This window comes from Lutzomyia longipalpis, chromosome 1, assembly GCF_024334085.1.
Source record: "Lutzomyia longipalpis isolate SR_M1_2022 chromosome 1, ASM2433408v1".
Lineage (NCBI taxonomy): Eukaryota > Metazoa > Arthropoda > Insecta > Diptera > Psychodidae > Lutzomyia > Lutzomyia longipalpis.
Window position 1 is genome coordinate 42,201,478 of NC_074707.1, and position 20,049 is coordinate 42,221,526.

The 20,049-nt window shown below is 37.1% G+C and overlaps 3 protein-coding genes across 3 annotated transcripts; 2 read left to right on the top strand and 1 right to left on the bottom strand.

The window, feature by feature from the left end:
* The first annotated feature begins 994 nt into the window (after positions 1-994).
* Positions 995-3,783, top strand: LOC129787424 (SET domain-containing protein SmydA-8-like). Its single transcript, XM_055822994.1, has 4 exons — positions 995-1,382; positions 2,203-2,579; positions 2,638-3,331; positions 3,421-3,783. Exons 1-4 carry the CDS (start codon positions 1,236-1,238, stop codon positions 3,781-3,783), a joined length of 1,581 nt encoding a protein of 526 aa, XP_055678969.1. The 5' UTR covers positions 995-1,235.
* LOC129787415 (kanadaptin) lies at positions 3,773-6,115 on the bottom strand. The gene is made up of 2 exons (XM_055822981.1): positions 5,714-6,115; positions 3,773-5,651 (listed from the first exon to the last, which is right to left on the bottom strand). Exons 1-2 carry the CDS (start codon positions 6,028-6,030, stop codon positions 3,833-3,835), a joined length of 2,136 nt encoding a protein of 711 aa, XP_055678956.1. The 5' UTR covers positions 6,031-6,115; the 3' UTR covers positions 3,773-3,832.
* Positions 6,116-8,536: 2,421 nt separating this feature from the next.
* Positions 8,537-19,518, top strand: LOC129787418 (high-affinity choline transporter 1). Its single transcript, XM_055822985.1, has 8 exons — positions 8,537-9,263; positions 12,376-12,703; positions 12,796-12,903; positions 13,739-14,323; positions 14,396-14,717; positions 15,029-15,071; positions 15,149-15,490; positions 15,949-19,518. The coding sequence occupies exons 2-8, from the start codon at positions 12,538-12,540 to the stop codon at positions 16,159-16,161; spliced, it is 1,779 nt and encodes a 592-aa protein (XP_055678960.1). The 5' UTR covers positions 8,537-9,263; positions 12,376-12,537; the 3' UTR covers positions 16,162-19,518.
* The last annotated feature ends 531 nt before the right edge of the window (positions 19,519-20,049 follow it).

Below are 20,049 nucleotides of genomic sequence, written 5' to 3' on the forward strand. Positions count from 1 at the left end.
GACTTAAAATTCATAAAACTGTCAAGGATGTAAGCCCAAAAGTTCTTAATTAAAGTTTATCTATCAGTTGAAAAACTTTAACTCTTTTTACAACAATTTTATGTAAAATTCCAGTTAATTATTCGTTAATTTTTTTTTAAAAGCGATTTTTTAATATCTCGTATTTTTTCCTTGCTGATCCTTTGAGTACTTGAGTGTGTTCTTGTACGATCGTAAAATATCTAAGAAATATTAAACATCTTGCTCCGTTGATTGCAATCTCAATAAGAAGCAAAAAGCAAAAACGAAAACATCTCAATCGTCCCTAAAGAGATAAAAGTATCTACTTAATGTTTAAACCAACATAATCATTAGTTTTTCTTGCAATTAATCTTAATACTAATTTAATAAATCGTTCTAAAGGGAATTTCCCTTACAAATAAACTACAATCTACAATAATTTTAAACATTTGAAAATTCCATAACAAAAATTCAATAAAAATTCTTCTCAAAAAAATATTTCCTCTTATTTAAATTCCCCAAATTTTCCATTGTCATCTCTTAGGCAATACATAATGTGGTGTGGAAATTTGTAAACTTCGCGAGAGGATTAGAGCAAATATGTGTGTGCCTTCTTATATATAAATACACACAAAGCGGGAAAATTCTCACTCATCCCACACACGCATTGAAAATTTGAATTATGTGATAATAAATTAATATTTCCGCCGTGGAATGATTTAGCACCTTGTAGACTTATTAATTAATCCTCATGCTGGAATAAAAAATGACTGGTTATTTGGGAAGATGATTAACGAGGACATAAAGTGGATGAGCAATGTAAACACGGTGACAGAGACCACGCGGCATCGCCACAGTATTATGGTGATCCACAGATTGGGTTATTTATATACCGCGCGCCTTTGGACACGAGGGAATAAAATTAATTTCCGATCGACGGACGAAGCTATTGAGATTGCAGGTCTCAGAATAAATTTTCTTATTTTCCCCCGAGAGCCATGTCAAGTGGATTTCTTCGGTGGCGGGGAACATCTTCTTGCCATTTGTCTGATTGATTTGTGAACGACAAGAGGCATCTCACGACACGGGAAACTCTTGCTAGCGGTTGAATAAAATATATCTTTGTGCGGAAAAGTCCGCGGTGTGGGTGAAAATTAGTTTTATAATTATTTGTGTAACAGATTGGGTGTCGCGGTGAATTTCAAACGACAATCTCGCATCATAATTTGTCTTAAATGGCACCATCAATCAGTTCGTGTGCCGTGTGTGGTGTTGAGGCGAATTTGAAGTGTGGCGGCTGTAAAAATGTCGTCTACTGTGGGAAAGATCATCAAAAGGTCCACTGGCGAAAAGGTCACAAGGCCATGTGCAAGTGCGTGGAGGTGAGACAACTGTAGCATTGTTGTGTACAGCCTACGAGGAGAACTACAACATCTTTTGCTAATTTTGCAAGCCAGACACAGATCTATGACCTCTGCCTTGATCGTCTTTCCGTGTGAATTCATTCTCGAAATAAAAGGGAAACTGTGCAGCATACTTTTGCAGTGAAAATAGCATCAACTGCATCAACAATGTTATTTTAGTTGAACGAATTATGTACATAGAGTGCTAATGGGTTGTATTGACTGATTGTTCCTGCAGAAATAGGTCACAGTTTGATGAAACAACATTTTAAATGAAAAGTTCAACGACATTGTTGCAATTTTATTTGGCTGATCTCTAAACAACGCACCTCTTTCTATTTTAATTAATTTTCTAATTAAATTTGCTGAACTCATTTCTTAGAAAAAAAAATGTTAAATTGACGAATTGATGATCATGGTGTCAACAAAAAGAAAATATGTTGCAGATTTTTATTCATTAAAAAAAAAAACGAAAATGCTTCTAAATTAAAACAAATTTTATTGAAAAAAAATCTGTTTTCAGTATAAAATCAATTATTTACTTATAATTTGTTTCTTTGGCAGCTTATGAAAAAGCTCCGAAGATGAAAGCTCAGGACGCTCAGGACTAATTAGTACCCCTTTTGCACAGAATGATCCCACACTATTAACGATCTTCTAGGAAACCAAAATACTTCTTTCTCTTTAAATATAGTTTTATTTTAATTTTTTTTTAATTAATAAATTATTTTTTTCCATAAAAATCAACTCCTAAGAATCCTAAAAAAGACTTGAAAAATTTTCTTTATTTTTCTTTCAGCTAAAAGTTGACGAAGTGATGGGAAGATACTTGAGTGCCACGCGTGATATTAAGCAAGGAGAAGTGATCTTCCGGGAGAAACCCCTGGCAATTGGTCCCAAAGTCTCCTGCATGCCAATGTGCCTCGGTTGCAATGTCTTCTTGACTCTGAAGCCCAAAGAGAAGAACTACTACAAATGCTCTCAATGCAACTGGCCCCTCTGTGGTCCTTCTTGTGAAAAATCTCCATTACACACCGAAGAATGCTCCTTGATGGCATCCAGGAAGTTTAAAGCACAAATTAATGCTACTCCAGCTGAGGAGGGCAAGAAGGAAGCTGCTTACTGTGCTATTGTACCCTTGAGATGTTGCCTACTGAAGGAATCTGATCCTGAAGGGTAAAATTATTAAAAAAAAAGATTTTTTTAGAGCTTCTACAAAGCTTTTCTTTGGCAGCTTTCAGAGACTTTGTGAACTTCAGTCGCATTTGGAGAAGCGAATAGAGACCCCGTTGTATCGTGTCCTGAAGGCAAATCTCATTACCTTCATCAAGACCATCCTAAGGTTGGACTTTGATGAGTTCACCATAATGCGAATAACAGCAATTCTGGACACTAATTGCTTCGAAATTCGTCATCAGCATAAAAATATCAAAGTTAGAGCTCTTTATCCACAAGCTTCAATGATTGCTCATAGCTGTGTTCCCAACACAACGCACGTCTTCAGTGAGGACTTTGAATTTGTTCTCATTGCAACAGTTGATATAGCTAAAGGATCACCAATTTTCGTAACCTACGGCCAGACGCTGCAGGGAACTCTCCAGAGAAGAGAGCATCTGAGACAGGTGAAATTTTTCGAATGTTTCTGCGAAAGGTGCGCAGATCCCACGGAATTGAGCACCTTTGCAGGATCCTTCAACTGTACACGCTGCAATAATGGTAAGATGATCCCAACTAATCCCTTTGAGGATACAGCCCCATGGAGATGCTCAGCATGTGAGAGCGAAATCTCAGCTAAGCAAGTAATCAATGGGAATAGGGCGATCATGACGGAGATCTCGGAACTAGATCAGCATTCACCAAAAGAATTTGAGGCTTTTCTGCTAAAGTACAGAGATATTCTCCATGGAACCAATACTCACATGCTTCAAGTAAGAAATAAAAAAAATATATTTTTCTTGATCTTTAATTTATGATTATGAGATTAGAGATCATTTCAAGCTTTCTTTCAATTTTGTAGGTAAAGTACGCCCTGAGTCAACTATATGGAAATATTCCGGGTTTCCAACTGCAACAGCTGAGTGAAGCTGCAATAATACGGAAGATCGACATTTGCCGTGAACTCCTTGAGGTGGGTAAGCTCCTAGAACCCGGACTCAGCTTCTTTCGCGGGTACCTCCTGATGGATCTCCAGAGTGTTCTGGCAATCCAGGCTAAGCGTGATTTTGACAATAAAACCGCCAATCGCGAGGAAACCCTACGGCTACTAACTGAAGCCATGGATCTCCTCCAGGAAGCCGTGAAGATTTTGAGTCCAGATCCTGCCCTCAAGGAGTTCATTGATACCAAAGTTCAGGAAATGACTACATTAATGCAATTGTAGTGTTTCTTTAATGTCAACAACAGGTTGTTTCAATAGAGAAATAATTCGTTCAATAACCAAGCTTCTTATTTAGTTCGGTCATCCCGTCTCCCTTCTGATCTTCCGGTGGGAGCCATCCGGAAAATTTCTCCAAGTCATCTTCTACGTCCTCATCGGGCATGTCAATGTTTTCGCGAGTTTTCTCTCGATTCCGTGAGCGTGTTTTGCGTTTCTTACTCGTTGTTGATTCACTCTTGTCTTCTTCATCTGCTTCCTGATCATTTGAAGTTGAGAGTTTTCTCTTTTCTGAATGTTCAACTAGGTTATCTTCTGGCTTGGAAATTTCAGATATTTTTCGAAGAATTTCTGGATCTATTGTTGGACCAAGGATTCTCTTTTCTTGCCGCTCCTTATTGGCAACTGAGCTTGAAGGTTCTTCTTTGGGAACCTCTTCTGATTTTTCAGCCAATCTTTCGGTATTTAATTTCTTTTCCGAAGCTTCCTCATGCTTTGGCAAATCTTCCTTTTCTTTAGCCGATTTTATCAGTTTTTCCGGAGATTTTTCATTTTTCGTCTCCTGCTTCTCATCTTCATCCTCTTCAACTTCCTCTTCGGGTAAATTATCAGCAGGTTTCTTTCTTTCCTCGCGTTTAACACCAAAATCATTCTTTAGCTTTGTCCTCTTCCCAAAAAGCGGAAGAGCAAGTTTCTTCTTCTCTCCTGGACCCGGTGCAGTGGCTAGAGATTTAATAGATGGCAAGTGAGGTGTGGCAATCTTGACCAGCCTTTCAACCTTTGTTAGCTCAACCATGAGTCTCTGTTGCTCCACACGAAGCTTCCGAATTTCAGCTTTGTCAATTAATTTCTCATTCCGGAGATTTGTCATAAAGTCATCCAAGTCTTCATCTTCATTTTGTGTAGTCATCTTGGCTGCTTTCTCGGACTCCTTGAAATTCTCAATTTTCTGCTCAATCTCATCCAACTGGGACTGAATTTTCCGCTGCTGCTCCAGCAAATCATCATAACTGAGAGCAGATGTGCTTCCGGAATTTGTCTTTCTCTGTCTCCTCCTTTCCACATCTCCCGTCCTGTCCAGGAAATCATCGTCGTCGTCTGAATCTGACTTGGGGACTCTTCTGCGGAGGGGTTCATGGTGGGATTGACGCAGGACTCCGTGCCTATCGAGGATTCGACAAGCTTCCAAAGCGCACTGAACAACACACTCCTTTTTCTTCCCTTTATGGCAAACTTCTGCAACAATTGGTCGCCCCTGAGCATCATCCACGGGCAATTCCACGCGACACACAAACGTCCCAGGAGACATCTCGTCACATTTGTATTCCAGGTTCAATCCTTCACGTTCAAAGAAACCTCGAAGTGTCTTTTTGGGATCATCCAAAAAGAGCTGCTCATTGTTGGTAGAAGCGTAGGGATTCACAGAGAGATCAACTTCCTCGTCTTCAGCATCATCCATCATCCCCCAACTGACTCCCTCCTCTTCTCGTGCTTTCTCACGTTTTTCCTGTTCAAGACGCTCTTCTTCCTGCTTCCTCAGCATTTCAATAGCCTGCTGCTTCTTTAGCTCCTTCAATTCAGTCACTGAGAGTTCAGATTCTTCCTCCTCATCAGCTGTTGGTCCTTGCAGAATAAATTGACGTGTGCTGGCACCCAACTTTACAATATGACCCACACGAATCCTTATGTAGGTTTTAGGAGGAATCCTCTGCTTATTTACGAATGTTCCATGAGTGCTGTTTAGATCATAGAGGTACCATCCGGATTCTACTTTTTTCTTCTTTTTGAGATCATCACCGGTTTCGGATTCCTTGGCTTCCTCATCCTCTGGTTGATTGTCATCTTCAGGACGATACTGCAGGACAGCGTGGAACCTAAAAGAACAGGAAATGATTTATTCTTATTTTTGCTGTAAGGAATCGTTGTTATAGCCCACCTGGACACTGTTGGATGTGCCATCGGAATATCACATTGAGGCAGCCTCCCAAATACCCAGTACGGTTTATTCTCCAGATCCTTAACCATTTCGATGATCATCCCTGTTTTCAGGACCTCAAAGGAGTAGGAAGAATCATCTGGAGGTCTTCCTGACCATCGTGGCTCCACGTACGGGCATTCAGCTAGCTGGGATGGATCTGGCTTCTCCTGGTCAGTTGTCTCACTTTGTTTCTTCTCCTCCTGCTGTGGTTTTTGCTGTGCAATCTTCACAGGACGTTTGATGTCCAGTGAAGGAACTTTGAACTCTTCTTCCATTATTATTTTGCGGGAATTTTAATTAATTTCTTATCCGACGCAAAACAGACGATTTGACAACTAAAACCAAAACACAGAGAGAGAGAGCAAGAGAGAAATGAGAGAATTCGGCTCAAGAGTTGAAAAGATTACACGTAAAAAATCGTAAAAATTACACAAATATTTTCTACGTGGAGTGTCAACAATGTAAAAAACCTTATGTGTTAAATATTACGCATGTAGAGAATTACATAGCAAAGATCCCAACCAAACAGCGCCATATAACATCTGGTCCAAATAATAAAATTTGACTTTAACGAACTTTTTTTTAGTTTTTCCAAAAAACTGCGATTTTCTTTGTTTTTTTCCCAAATTTTTGGGCATAAAACGTATTCTTGGGCCTCCTGGAGCCCTTACGGGTGCTCCGGGGCTCCCGGGGAGGTCTTCCGTGCGGAATTTGGGGCCCGCGGAAATTTTGACGGTTGGGTTACAAATTTGAAAATTTTGACGGTTGGGGATTTTACACGCACTTTTTTTCCCGGAAATGCATTTTCGCGAACTTTTGGAATTTTTGATGCCAATCGACGCGGCGTCGCTTCCTGGTCAGAAAAAACACAATTTCCCCGGAAAATTTGGTGGAAAACGCGAGAAAATTGCGAAAAACTTAATGTGTGAGGGAGACGGATAGCGGTGAAATGCATCCATCTTAGTTTCCCTTCAACAAAATGTATCAAAAAGGGCGCCAAATTCAAAAAGTAGGCAAAAAAGCATAAAAATTATTTGGGGGCGCTACGAAGGGGAGCTCTGGGGGGAAAATGAATATCGGACCAACGGTATAGGAATGCATAGCTGTACAGGAACATATAAAAAAGATTGTGTCTCTTCATGAATAAGCAAAATCAATCTTTCCGTATAAATAGATTTTGGGCCTCTGGGAGGTAAAATGTTTTTCCATGTGCCTTTACGATAATTGATATCCTAATCAGTCATTTTAAGTGGCAGCACCCCCATGGGACCTGACCCTTTACACCCATGTCAATCTATATAGCCGAAGGGGAGTGATTAAGCCCATCACAGAGGTACTCACACAGAAAAGCTCTGACGATTGGAGGAATCCACATATGAGCTGGAAAGACGAACGCGCCGTGCAGAAATTACCATCGATTTGACACCCACGCGCGGCTTCACTCCCAAAGTTCAATGCAGAGCCCTCGGCGGATGGGGGTGGGTTCAGCAGGATGAATAATGGGGGAGAACAGACGTGACAGGTGAGAGGATATGCGAGAATTGTACGGCTTACGAGTTATTTTGCAATATTCATTGTAATTTCCATTGAGATATGTGAAAATTGCTTACAAAATTGAATTTATTTCCCGGAAGCATTTTCTTTAGAGAATTTATTCAAAAATTAAAATTATAAATTGAATGTTTCTTGTAACGAGAATCCTTTATTTTTAAACTAATTAAATAAACATTTATTCAGAGAGATATAAAAAAGATCAAAAACTCTCTTTCGAGCTTTAACAAGAAGATATAAAAGTTTTTCTTTGGTCTTGTGCATAATTAATTATTCCACCCTCACGAATCTTTTTTCCTCACATTATTAGTAAATTTTCTTCATTGAGCTTTTTTATTAAAATAAGGAGTCTAAAATTAAAATAATTATAAATATCGTCAAAGTTTGAGCTACTTTGAACATAAACATAAAACATCATTTAACGTAACGTCTGTATCTAGTCAGGTGAGAAAAATAAATTTACATTCATCTAAAAGATAAAACTAACCGTTTATTTTCTAGCTAAACTACATAATTATCATGAAAAAATCTCTGAGAGTTAATTCTCGTTTCTATTCACTCTGGAGAAGTGAAACTTTCCTTAAGTTTTCCCTACAAGTCATTCAAAATTATTAATTCATAGCAACCCTAGCAAGAACAAGTTATTTAATAATAAAATTATTATCAAGAATTATTTGAATTTTATTTAAGTCTCTTTTAAAAGTTTTTCTTTACCTCATATTTAATTTATATCCTCAAACTATTTATAAAGTTTAATTTACGGGTCAGTGGAGATTAGGTCATTTTGGCCTTTAGAATTTTCAACCTTTCAACCCCTCTCATATATCTATGTGAATTAATGTAAATCTTAATTATATTCAAAGTAAACACCCACTGAAGCAAAATCGAATATATTTAGTGAAATATGAGATCCTTGTGCTGAAAGATTCCCTCACTTGGATCGGTATTCAAGGATTTCGGGGAAATTTCAGGGGATGTGGGTGGGAAGACATGGGAAAAGTGTGGCCAAAAAAATTACATAATTGCAACAAGGTTGTCATGAAGCATGTGAGCCACGCACTCAATTTTCCTTCTCCTACGCCATGGATGTTGTGGATGTGTGCTTGCGCAGGACCTCGCACACGGGGTGGGGGTTGAAAAGCTTCGGCGCAACCAATAGGGGCGCCTTGACGTCACCGTGGACAGATCGATCGCGGCGTCGGAAGGGAGAACCACGTCGGGGTGCTGCTCAGTATTGCAACCACCGCGTCAAGGAGCAGACGAGTTGGTGCTTTCGCGCGCGCAACATCGTGAGCTTTTCACCACACAACAACCCTCACACAACTCAGGACACCGTCGGGAGCTTTCGGACGCGACACTGGGCCAATCGATTGGGAGCGCCATTTTCCCAACATTCACTGAACAGGGGACTCCAGGGGGGCTTCTTTTGGACTTGAGTGCGTCCCATGCCTTGAAGTGCGTGTGGGATCGTCTGGTGTGGCTCCAGGGAAAGGCACATGTGCGGGCTACGGGGCTTCAGAACGAGGAACAGTCCGTCTCAAAAGACGTCTCTACGTTGGGGCGATAGCTGTTTCACCGCGAACACCTCACCTGCATCCATCGGAGCACTAAGAAATCCTCCAATTGCCACCCACTGAAGTGGATACACACTGTGTACAAAAAAAAATTAAGCCACCAAATCCAACAAAAAAAGGATATATAGACACTCTATGAAGCCACAGAAAAACCCCTAAAAAAAGAAAAAGAAGAAGAATAAAAGTGTGTGGACGCTTGAAGAAGCAAGAAAAGAAAAGTTCTCCATATAAGTGAATTTAGGTTCCTTGAGTGGTAAATGCATAATTAATGATTTGGTGGGAAAAGTGTTTCAAGAATTTATCTGTGATGTGTTAACTGCAAGTTAAGTCCTGAAAGATTCTTTCGAATTATCCTTTATTTCGCTTTCAAAGACAAAGTCACGGTAAGTTAAGCTTTTTGATCCTTTTATTAGAAGAAATATATAGCTCACCCAACCCCTAAATCTTCGAGCTTTTGGGTATATTTTTCATCCGCGTCATTTTCCTTCATTACGTAACCACCACCACTGCTGCGAATTCCTTAGAATGAAGCTCAAAAGTGTAATACAAGAGTTCTTCTCATGATTACCCCTTAGCTGGAGGTATCCAAGTGTGCAGACAAGCACCTAATGAACAGGATCTCCTAATGAGGGCACAAATATTCATGGGAATTTTAATTATGCCCTGAAAAAGGACGCACCAATCTTCAATTCTCACATACCTTGACGTCGTCCCTATCGATTTTTCCACCCCCCCAACCCCTAAATAGGTTTCCCATCCGCCTGGGTTTTCATTTTTTTTCGCCATTGTGGGAAGATTTTTAGGGTCTTTCCCAAGGAGCTTTTCATACACAACTTGGGCTTAAAGCACAAAAAAGGAGCAAAGAAAAAATATTATCGATCGATTTATTCAAAGACTTTTGCGTAAGTCCCTCCAAGGGGTGTTTATCTTTGATAACAAAGTTTACTACGTGGCGGAGGGATATGATCAAATTTTCGGTTTTATTGGACACGTTTTATGGCATTGGTTTTTTGCTTGTAAATATATTCAAGAAGTGAGAACAAAACGACTGAATAATAAAGTCACAAAATTGGTAGGATTATTGTAAATGTTCAAAGGATTAAATGTACATTTAAGTGAAAAGCTTAATGAAAGAAGAAACTATTCAGATTTATTTTATTTTATTTTTGAGAATAAATTTATTTAAAGACTAATAAATTGAAAAGTCAGAGAAAAGCTTTAAAGCACAAAAAATCAATGAAAGCAATTCATGTAAATCTTCTAACGTATTTTGTGACAATTTTGCGAGAATTGAATTTAAATATTCCCATTTCATGGTTTTTCTGTAAAGTGGGTAATTCAATTTGCTACAAAATTATAGCAACAGTTTGCAAATTAATTTATAAAACAGGATGAAGAACAAAGTTTATAATGATTCATTTATTTCTCTAAAAAAAATGCTTTTCCTGACGTGTTTTGTGAGGTTTTAGAACAACTGAATAAAATAAAAAGGAAGTTTTCCTTTTAATTCTTTATTTTTTACTTTAGAAAAACGACTTCAATACATAGAATTTAAATCAAATGTTATGTCAAAAATACTATTTTTAGTAATTCTTGTATTCCGCAAACGAATGTCACTTTTTATATAAAATCTTTACAACTCTTTTTTTTATTAATGAAACTTGCGTGTTTTTGGAATATCAGAAGGTTTTGCGTTCAATAATCCCTTCACATGTAATTTGTTTCTCAATAAATTTACATGAGAAGTGATTAATTTTCAGATATATCTCAATAAATAACATCATACAGCATTCGTTGCTTTTTTGTTATAAAAATAAAATTCTCATCATTCACGTCAAATTAAATCAAATAATAATGGAAAGAAAACATTTATTATTAAATTATTTATCATATTAAATCAATTACATTTGATTAAAATAACTTTTGGGTTCCAACCCTCTTCAAATGTTGTTGCTTTTGTGATAAAAATAATACGTGAGCTTTTAATAAATTATACCTACATTGTTAAAGTTTAATGAAATCTGTATTTCCTACATACACAATAGAATATAGGTACATAGCATACAGGTATTCGTGCTATATACAAATCCAAGGAATACATTATATAGAAGGAATAAAAAAACAATTGAAGAAATCAGTGAGAGCTTTTTTTCCACACACAGTCAACACCCCAACAATTTCTAATTACAATGAGCTTTTTCGATTAATATGTTCCATCACGCGCACACATAAGAGAAGCATAATAAGGCAAGACCATATGTTTGGGAGAAATTATGTATGTTGCTCGCCACCAACAATAGATCAATTTTTTGATTGCTTATTTATAGATATTTACCTTGCCATTCACTTGTTATTCCAATGGGGTATAAATTATGTATAGCTAGGTGGGAGCAAGTTCGAATTTCAGAAGAGCCCCCGGAGCTTTGATGGAGAAATCAATGATTTTGGTGGCGCCCTTGGGTGGAGCGCGACCTGGTCACTCTCACCACAACGCAGAAAAAAAACATTTTCGCGTTTTTATGTTTTTACATTACAATGAATGACAATGCCAAGGATAGTCCGGAAAATGTTCTCTATGGAAATGGTTCTTTTTGAATATTTTACGCTCCACGGGAAATGCCAAAAATCATTCCGTACACATGCCAGTGATTAACTGTCGGATGAAAAATATCCTAATTACATATGAAAAGGATAATAATTCCATTGACCTAATTTTATATTGGAAATTTATGGTAATTTCCATCAGAAGAATTGATTAAAATGAGTGTAAATCCATTACCAATAAAAGGGTTCCCGTGAATAATCGCTTTTTGTTCCCCAGCGGGGTAGTGTCAAGGGAATAATTGGAATTATCAACAAATATAACAAATAAGACGGTTTAATAAAATTGTTGTGGTCGTTCTAAGTATGATTGATTGGAAGTTTGGTGGTTAGTGGCTGATAATAAACCTATCTTGAAGAAAATATTGGAGGAAATCCATCAACTATACATTTTTCGAAAATAGAATACCCACCAATTACACAATTTTAGTTATTTTTGGATATAAATTTATGGGGAATTCTAAAACATAAGGAAAATGCTCGAAAAACAGTCACAGAACATTTCTATAGCTGTAGAAAGCTACCCTGGAGCTTAATGAAAAACAATATATAAAAAAAAATAAAACAATTTGCAACCATTTTGCAACCCCAAATAAAAGCTCATTGCAAATTATTCTCCCGCTCTTATCTCTCAAATTGCAATAGAAAAGCCACAAAGCAATTTCTTCCTTCAGCAATTTCCTAAAAATATATATTTTTCCCCATGAGCGACTCTAAAATTGAATTTGTGTTGTTTCACAGCAGACAAGCATGAAAATTACCTAAAAGCTCGATAAAATACTTTTTTTTCTCGAGGCTCTATCCTAGGCCCCTTGCTATATTCACCATGTCCAATTTGTGAAAATCCACTAAGCTCCGCGTGGAAAATTAAAAGCAACAATAAAATTTTTGCAGGCAAGAGAGAATTTCGAAGGAACGTCCAAAGTGTTAAATTAGAGGGTGGTTGCGCGGTGATTGTAGCAGAAGACCATTTATTTTGCGTCACATCGGAGTTTAGGAGCTTTTTTTGGGAAATTCATCGCGTAATTTGGCACTGTTGGTGACACCGGAAGCACAATGATTAATATCGCAGGTGTTGTGAGCATTGTGCTGTTCTACCTCCTGATCCTGGGTGTGGGTATTTGGGCGGGACGCAAAAAGGAGGAAGGGAATGATTCGGAGGAGGAGGTGATGCTCGCTGGCAGATCGATTGGTCTCTTCGTGGGTATTTTCACCATGACAGGTAAGTTTTGAGCTTTCCCTTTGAGATTGCTTTTTAAATACCTACCAGTATGAAAAAAAAGCTCTCACTCCTACGATTTTGCTCCTTTACAGCTACATGGGTTGGTGGTGGTTACATCAATGGAACAGCGGAAGCCATCTATACGACCGGGCTTGTTTGGTGTCAGGCTCCTTTTGGATATGCGCTGAGTCTCGTTTTCGGTGAGTCCCTTTTTTCTATACATACCTTACCAGATGAAAAAAAGAGGGCTTCCTGTATCCTTGACAGGAAATTGCGATTCTCCACCCACGTACGACTTCTCTTAAATTTATGGGTTTTCTTTTGCGCTTTCCACCGTCCCATGCGCGTGGGAATATTTTTATTGCTTCAGAAAGTCTTACAAAATTCATCACACAAACATTTCCCTCATGAGATTTGCAATCCCAAGTCCCCTGATTAATTGACAATAAATTAAAGAGACATAAAAAAATGCAGGAAAAAAAAAACATTTTGGTGATTTTGCAATGCACTTGGCTTTGAGATTTTATGCGGGCTTTAAACATTAGAAATTTGATGCCTCATTATTCAACTCACGAGATGGTTTCTACGATGGTTTGGTTTTAGAATGAAAATAAGTGTAGAGGAATAATTTCGGAGTTCCTGCACGTATTTCATTCTAAAGCTTGCTTAAAGTAACGTATTAAATTCACATTTACCATGAGATGTTTTAGTTAAATTGGTTGAATTAAGTTGTCAAGTTAAATCCTTTAAAGCTTTTTTGTGAAAAAATTTTATTTGATAAAAGAGTTTTTGACTATTTTTTTCTGATTTAAAATAACACTGAATATCTCGCATAGAATCCATAGAACAAATAAAGAGGAGCTTTAGAATTTTATCCTTTTTGTAAAAATAAATCATTTACTGGAGAAGAGGCAATTAAATTAAACTGCAGAAAAATACAGAGAAAATTTAATTAAAAAGCTTCAGACTTGTAATGAATTATTAGCAACAATTAATTTTTTTTCTGTGGAAATTATAATTAAATTATTTTTCCAGGGGGAATTTTCTTTGCAAATCCAATGCGAAAACAGGGCTACATTACAATGTTGGATCCACTGCAGGATACATTTGGGGAGCGCATGGGTGGTCTCCTCTTCCTTCCAGCCCTCTGTGGTGAAGTCTTCTGGGCAGCTGGAATCCTTGCCGCCCTGGGAGCCACCCTTACCGTAATTATCGACATGGATCATCGTACATCCGTGATCCTGTCGGCATGCATTGCTGTCTTCTACACCCTCTTCGGTGGATTGTATTCCGTGGCGTATACTGATGTCATTCAGTTGGGATGCATCTTTATAGGGCTGTGGATGTGCATCCCATTTGCATGGGCAAACGATCACGTGGAAAGTTTGTCGTCGATGGAAGTTGATTGGATAGGTTCGATAGATCCGAGGGAGCAATGGTATTACATAGACTACGGTCTTCTCCTCATATTTGGGGGGATTCCGTGGCAGGTGTACTTCCAGCGAGTGCTTTCGAGTAAGACAGCCGGCAGGGCACAGATTCTCTCCTATGTGGCGGCTTTTGGGTGCATCCTGATGGCAATCCCACCGGTTTTAATTGGAGCTATCGCCAAAGCCACGAGTAAGCGAGAAATCTTGTTTTTTTAATGTCCTTTCTGATATTTAAAAATGACTTTTTTTTTGTTAAATTTAGGATGGAATGAAACAGGCTACGAAGGTCCCTATCCGCTGACCACCGATCAGACCAGCATGATCCTGCCGATGGTACTGCAGTACTTAACACCGGATTTTGTATCCTTCTTCGGTTTGGGCGCTGTCTCAGCTGCCGTGATGTCATCTGCGGACTCCTCAGTCCTCTCGGCAGCTTCAATGTTTGCCCGCAATGTCTACCGCCTTATCTTTCGGCAGAGGGCATCAGAGATGGAGATCATTTGGGTGATGCGAGTCTCAATCTGTGTGGTTGGTGTTCTTGCGACTGTGATGGCTTTGACAATACCCTCAATCTATGGTTTATGGTAAGTTGTCTTGTGTGTAAAGCTACCAAAACCACACCAAATATTTAGCCAGCATCGCTTGGCAGTGTATTTGAAAAAAGATTAGAAAGTACATTTGTGACCAAACAAGGTGATTCTCCCTCTTCCTCGCATTGTTACGATGTTTATCTTCGCATACACACTGTGAGATTATCAAATATGTTTGAGATTATTGCGAGTACACTGATTAAATATTTGCTAAATATTGCCTAGATGAGATTTAACGCATGTTCCTCAGCTTCTTTTATGCAATTTCTGTATATTTGTAACTCACACGGATTTTTCTTCTTCAGGTCAATGTGTTCAGATCTCGTCTACTGCATCCTATTCCCTCAGGTAGGACTCTCTTTAAAATTGAAGAATCTTCTAAATCTTTATCTTATATTAAAATATTGAGAAAAAATTCTTTTCAGCTCCTCATGGTGGTTCATTTTAAGCACCATTGCAATACCTATGGCAGTTTCTTTGCATACATTGTGGCATTCATCGTGAGATTATCCGGTGGGGAACCTCTTTTGGGACTCCCAGCTGCCATTCACTATCCAGGCTATGATCCTGTTGAAGACCGTCAGCTCTTCCCCTTCCGCACAATGGCCATGATCTTCAGTCTGTTCACTCTGGTTGGGGTGTCCTGGTACAGTAAATGGGTCTTCGAGACAGGACGTTTAGCACCGAAGTATGACTACTTTAAATGTGTAGTTAACATCCCTGAAGACGTCCAAAGGGTTGGAGAGCCATCTGAAGCTGGTGAACAGGTAATTGCAATTAATTCAATTCTTCTTTTTCCTTTAAAAAAATAATTCTTCACATAAAACAAAACAAAAAAAATCCTTTATTAAATTAAAATTGAATTTGAAAAGAAGGAGATTCTAATTCAGAAAAGAGCTTTTAATAATAATGAAAAATGCAAAAATCATATTAAATTTTTTACGAAGTCGTGAATAAATTTTACTTTAAAATCGTCATTTTCCTTCCTGGGAGAGAAAAGAGAAAATGAATTAATTATAAAGAGTCTTGTGTTCTTATGCGATACATATTTGTTTTGGCCTCTTATAGGTACTGTTTATTTTGCCAGCTTGTATTTTCTCTGAGGTTCTTCTACTTTTCCTTTTTAAGTCTTTACAAACCTACACACATATCCCAAATTTCTCAATTTGTGTGGGCAAAAGAAAACTTTTTTGAGCAAACAAAACTTTTCTGCTTGTTGTTGCAGCTTTCGGTGATGGCCAGTGCTATGGGTCGAATGTACGGGGCTGCAACGATGGTTGGCAAGGACGAGATGAATGGACGCGTGAATCCTGCCATGGAGCCTGATGATGATTTACCCATTGCGGAAGTGCAACGAATTAGAGCTGCCGGTGGTGGTGGTCAGGGTGGTATGGAAGCTCCTATTCCAGGAGTCGGTCAAGCCAATACTGCCTTCTAATATTCAAAGTAAGTTGCGGCTCCTCCACACTTTTTGAAGTAGCCGAACAATGAGAACTTTTCATTTCCGAATAGTGGTTGTGTTGGCATAAAGGAGTGCTTTTGGTATGGAAATGTTTATGCTACTTATTCTCCTAATTAGAATTTACTCTGAAAAAAAAATGATACCTAGATCTTTTTTTTTCTAAAAACATTAAAATTAAAAAAAATATATAAAATAAAAAGAAAACGTTATTCAATAAAAAAAGAAAATAAAAGAATTCATGAAAATTTAAATACCAAAAGTAATATCTTAAATTAAAATTAATTAAATTCCTTTTTAATTTGACTCATCTCGAATGACATACGTCAGTTTAAGAGGAAGTAATGTCAAATAAGATCTGTCACCTATACGTAAACTGTCAACACAACCACTAACATTTGGTTCTATATTTTTTGGGCTACGAGAATATCGTTGTACATATCAAAATAAAAGAAAAACTAAAAGCACCATGAGTATTTGTGGGAAAACCCAAAGAAAATTTTAATATTAACCAAAGATGAAACCAAATACATATCACTGGTAAAAGTCTATATACATGAACGTTATACAATAAGAGGAATATTTTATTGGCATGAAGATAAAATGCTACATATAGTTGTTAAAAAAGGCAAGAGTACAGAGAATATAGGTCGATTTAAGTAATGAAACAAGAAGTGCTTGAGATGTGGAAAGAAAATAATAGAAAAATTATCTATATATTGAATTTTATTGAAATAAATTAAATATTTATCTACCTAAATGGGAAGAGTAAAGAAAGAGAAAAAAAAGTATTAAAACATTTAGCTGCAAGTTACAAAATATTTATTTTCAATATTGAAATTCGCAAGAATACGTCTCGAAGGGAAAATGAAAAGGGGTTGGAAAATGAGATTTGCATTGTTGTAAACGTTTCTTGTTATTGTAAGAAAATGAAGATAAGCACAAAAAAGTAATTAGTTGAATTGCTCTTTAAACGCCTAATGAAATTTTTTCTTAGAATTAGCTGTGCTATAAATTTTACTGTGGATCAGTATAGAGAATGGAATATATATTTTCGTGAAAAAAAAATACCAAGAGATTATATAGAGTGGAAATTTATCATTGTTGCCAGCAAATTGCATAAAGTAGAGAATTTATAATGATTGAGTTTTCCGGATTGGGTGCTATGGGAAGAAAAAAAATGAAGAAGAGCAGAAGATAAGAATGCAAGAAGTGTGGCTCGAGTGGTTTTATTTAATCACTAATGAGTTTTTCGAGAAGTAATGAGATGATATATCGCTCCGAGGGAAGTGCTAAAGAATGGGAGATGGTAAAAAACAAAGAAAATTGACATGATACAGCTAATATACCAAAGAATTTCGTAAGAAGTTGGCAGAAGATAAAATAAAACATCGACTGTTCATTAAAGAAAATGATAAGATGTTACATTAAGTAATAAAAGAAATTAAGAAGAAGATGAAGTAATAAATGAAAGAGGAAGAGATATATAATTTTAATAATAAAAAATAAAAATAAATAAATGTATAACGCTTAAATAGAACTGAATGATATTTAAAAAAAAAATGAAGAAATAACTTATATTGTATTTGAGGATAATATTTAAATGAAATAATACATATCAAGACGGTGTCCTTCCAGAGCAAGAACAACATGACGGTATAATACACCCCCGAAAAAAAACTATAAAAGGGGTTGAATAAACTGAAGAAACCAAATACATATCACGTATATATATTTTAGTGTTTCTAGTCATTAAGAGAATTTTACTATATATACAAACTGTACTGTATAATGAAAGTGAAACACAAGACAGGTGACGATGGCACTCTGTGCAACCGCTGAGTAGATACCTGCTACATAAAAATTCATGTAAAGTGGAAGTCTCAAAGGAAATCCAATAAGCAAAAGCATCTCGGTGTAAATAATCTAAATGTACTTAATAACAAAGATTTTTTTTGAAACCTCATCCTCTTTGTTGTAATAAATTCCTTCCAATATTTCCCTTCGTCGCCCCCCTCCTCCTTCCCCTTCCGGGTGAAAGTTTAAAGGGCATCTCACTCTATAATTCACACCTCATCTCAACGATCACAATTATGTGTCCATCCACCGATGAAGCATAGGAGAAAGAAGAAGAAAAAAACAATACCTTAGCATCAATTTACGAAACACCAACAGTCTTAATTAATTATGCAATAGGTTAGAGAGGTGAGGTGCACCTAAATAGCAAATATAAAATAATATTATATTGGACAATAATCGTGCAATGTGAAGATGCGGTGACACAGTGAATTTTTTTTATGGGAAATACGAGCGAAAGTGTTACAATTCCACCGTCGTAATGTTCTCCACCCAGATCGTGAGTTTATCTCAAATCTCGTGATGTGCACATTAGTTGAATGAATAGAAAGTTAAGTGAGTTTGCTGAATGCTCGGAAATTTGAATGCAAAAATCATCAAATGCGGGGTTATTTTTATTCTGCATTGAGCTCAAAAAATAATTCCAACTGAATATGACCTACTTTCGCGGGGACAACTGCAGCAAACTGCACATTGATTAAACTTTACATAAGACGTAGTTTATCATCCCAAAAAACAAGGATGAGGCAACTCACAACATTTCTCTGCATTCTTCACGAATGCCGATCTTGCCGCGCTATCTTAGCGGTTATTAATTGACTTCTTTGCTTTGCCCGATCAATTCTACAAGTCCAACCACATAATTCATTCAAGAAATTTTATTGAACTCCCATCGTTGGCACTGAAAGTGAGAGTGAGGGCTATTTTTCATCCAAAAAAAAACAACATGATGCACATCATTATCCACGAAATTCCAAACTCATTTACACGAGAGAAAAAAAAATCACAAAAGTTTTCACCACGAGATCAACCACAGAGATTAATACAGATGATTACCTGGTGAGACTATTTAAATATCATTTGCATACAAATTTTCAGTCATTGTCCGGAAGGCGAGAAGACACGGAGAAAAAACCACAAACCGACAGTGTGTCAGTCGAGGAAGAAAGTTGACCGTGAATCGGTGTGATCGCTTTCTTCCACGATTAAAAATTACCATCGACATTATGCAATATTTTCTCACGTTTCGGAATCTTCTCACTCAATCTTCTTTTGCATTTTTATAATTTTTTTTTTGGTATGGGAAGAGCACACGGAGAAAATTCCGCGCGACACGGAAGGCAGCTTGAGATGATAATTTCAGATACGACGGGTACTTATCTTTGACTTATTCCTCAACTTGCCTCCGGAGGATTGTCTTTCCGCTCCTTTACTTGTTTTCAACGCGCGAAAAATATACAAGAAAAAAAATTTTAAAAATGGTTGAAAAAAATTTCGCAGCATTAATAATTGATTAAGAAAACGACAATATTTTGGGCGAGCCTCGGCGGTGCGATAAAAATTTACAAATATATCTTCCTCTTGGTTTTTTTCTTTGGTTACGAACTATAAGGTCAAGTTGCGATTTTCAACATAGTCAATTTATTTAATTTATCATCACACAGTGTGGCATCATACACGCTAAAGGGAGACGATTACTTTGAATTTTAAAACATCAAACTCTTACATAAAATGCTGTCCCGAGAGGCGATCCTCCGGTTTCTCTTCATAACAATAAATAAAAAAAAATTATAAAAAAAATCCATTAGCTTATCACACAGAAAAAAAATCTCTTGAGAAAAGATTGATTTATCAGTGACAAATTTATCTAATTAGTCGTCAATACAAACTTATTATACAATTTGCCTTCCTTCGTGGCTCTTTGTAATCCTCATTAGGGCGCGATATTTTGGCGGGAAAAGTTTGTCCGCCGCGATCTTCTGGAACAAGATAAATATACAAAAAAAGTCA

What these genes read in the sequence shown, in the direction of transcription:
- LOC129787415 (XM_055822981.1), bottom strand. Translation starts at nt 6,030, where the DNA reads ATGGAAGAAGAGTTCAAAGTTCCTTCACTGGACATCAAACGTCCTGTG. An exon ending in GCACATCCAACAGTGTCCAG is followed by an intron (nt 5,652 to 5,713) that starts GTGGGCTATAAC and finishes CTGTTCTTTTAG; the next exon opens with GTTCCACGCTGTCCTGCAGT.
- LOC129787424 (XM_055822994.1), top strand. Translation starts at nt 1,236, where the DNA reads ATGGCACCATCAATCAGTTCGTGTGCCGTGTGTGGTGTTGAGGCGAAT. An exon ending in CCATGTGCAAGTGCGTGGAG is followed by an intron (nt 1,383 to 2,202) that starts GTGAGACAACTG and finishes TTTTTCTTTCAG; the next exon opens with CTAAAAGTTGACGAAGTGAT. An exon ending in CCAATACTCACATGCTTCAA is followed by an intron (nt 3,332 to 3,420) that starts GTAAGAAATAAA and finishes TCAATTTTGTAG; the next exon opens with GTAAAGTACGCCCTGAGTCA.
- LOC129787418 (XM_055822985.1), top strand. Translation starts at nt 12,538, where the DNA reads ATGATTAATATCGCAGGTGTTGTGAGCATTGTGCTGTTCTACCTCCTG. An exon ending in GGGTATTTTCACCATGACAG is followed by an intron (nt 12,704 to 12,795) that starts GTAAGTTTTGAG and finishes GCTCCTTTACAG; the next exon opens with CTACATGGGTTGGTGGTGGT. An exon ending in CCCTCAATCTATGGTTTATG is followed by an intron (nt 14,718 to 15,028) that starts GTAAGTTGTCTT and finishes TTTCTTCTTCAG; the next exon opens with GTCAATGTGTTCAGATCTCG.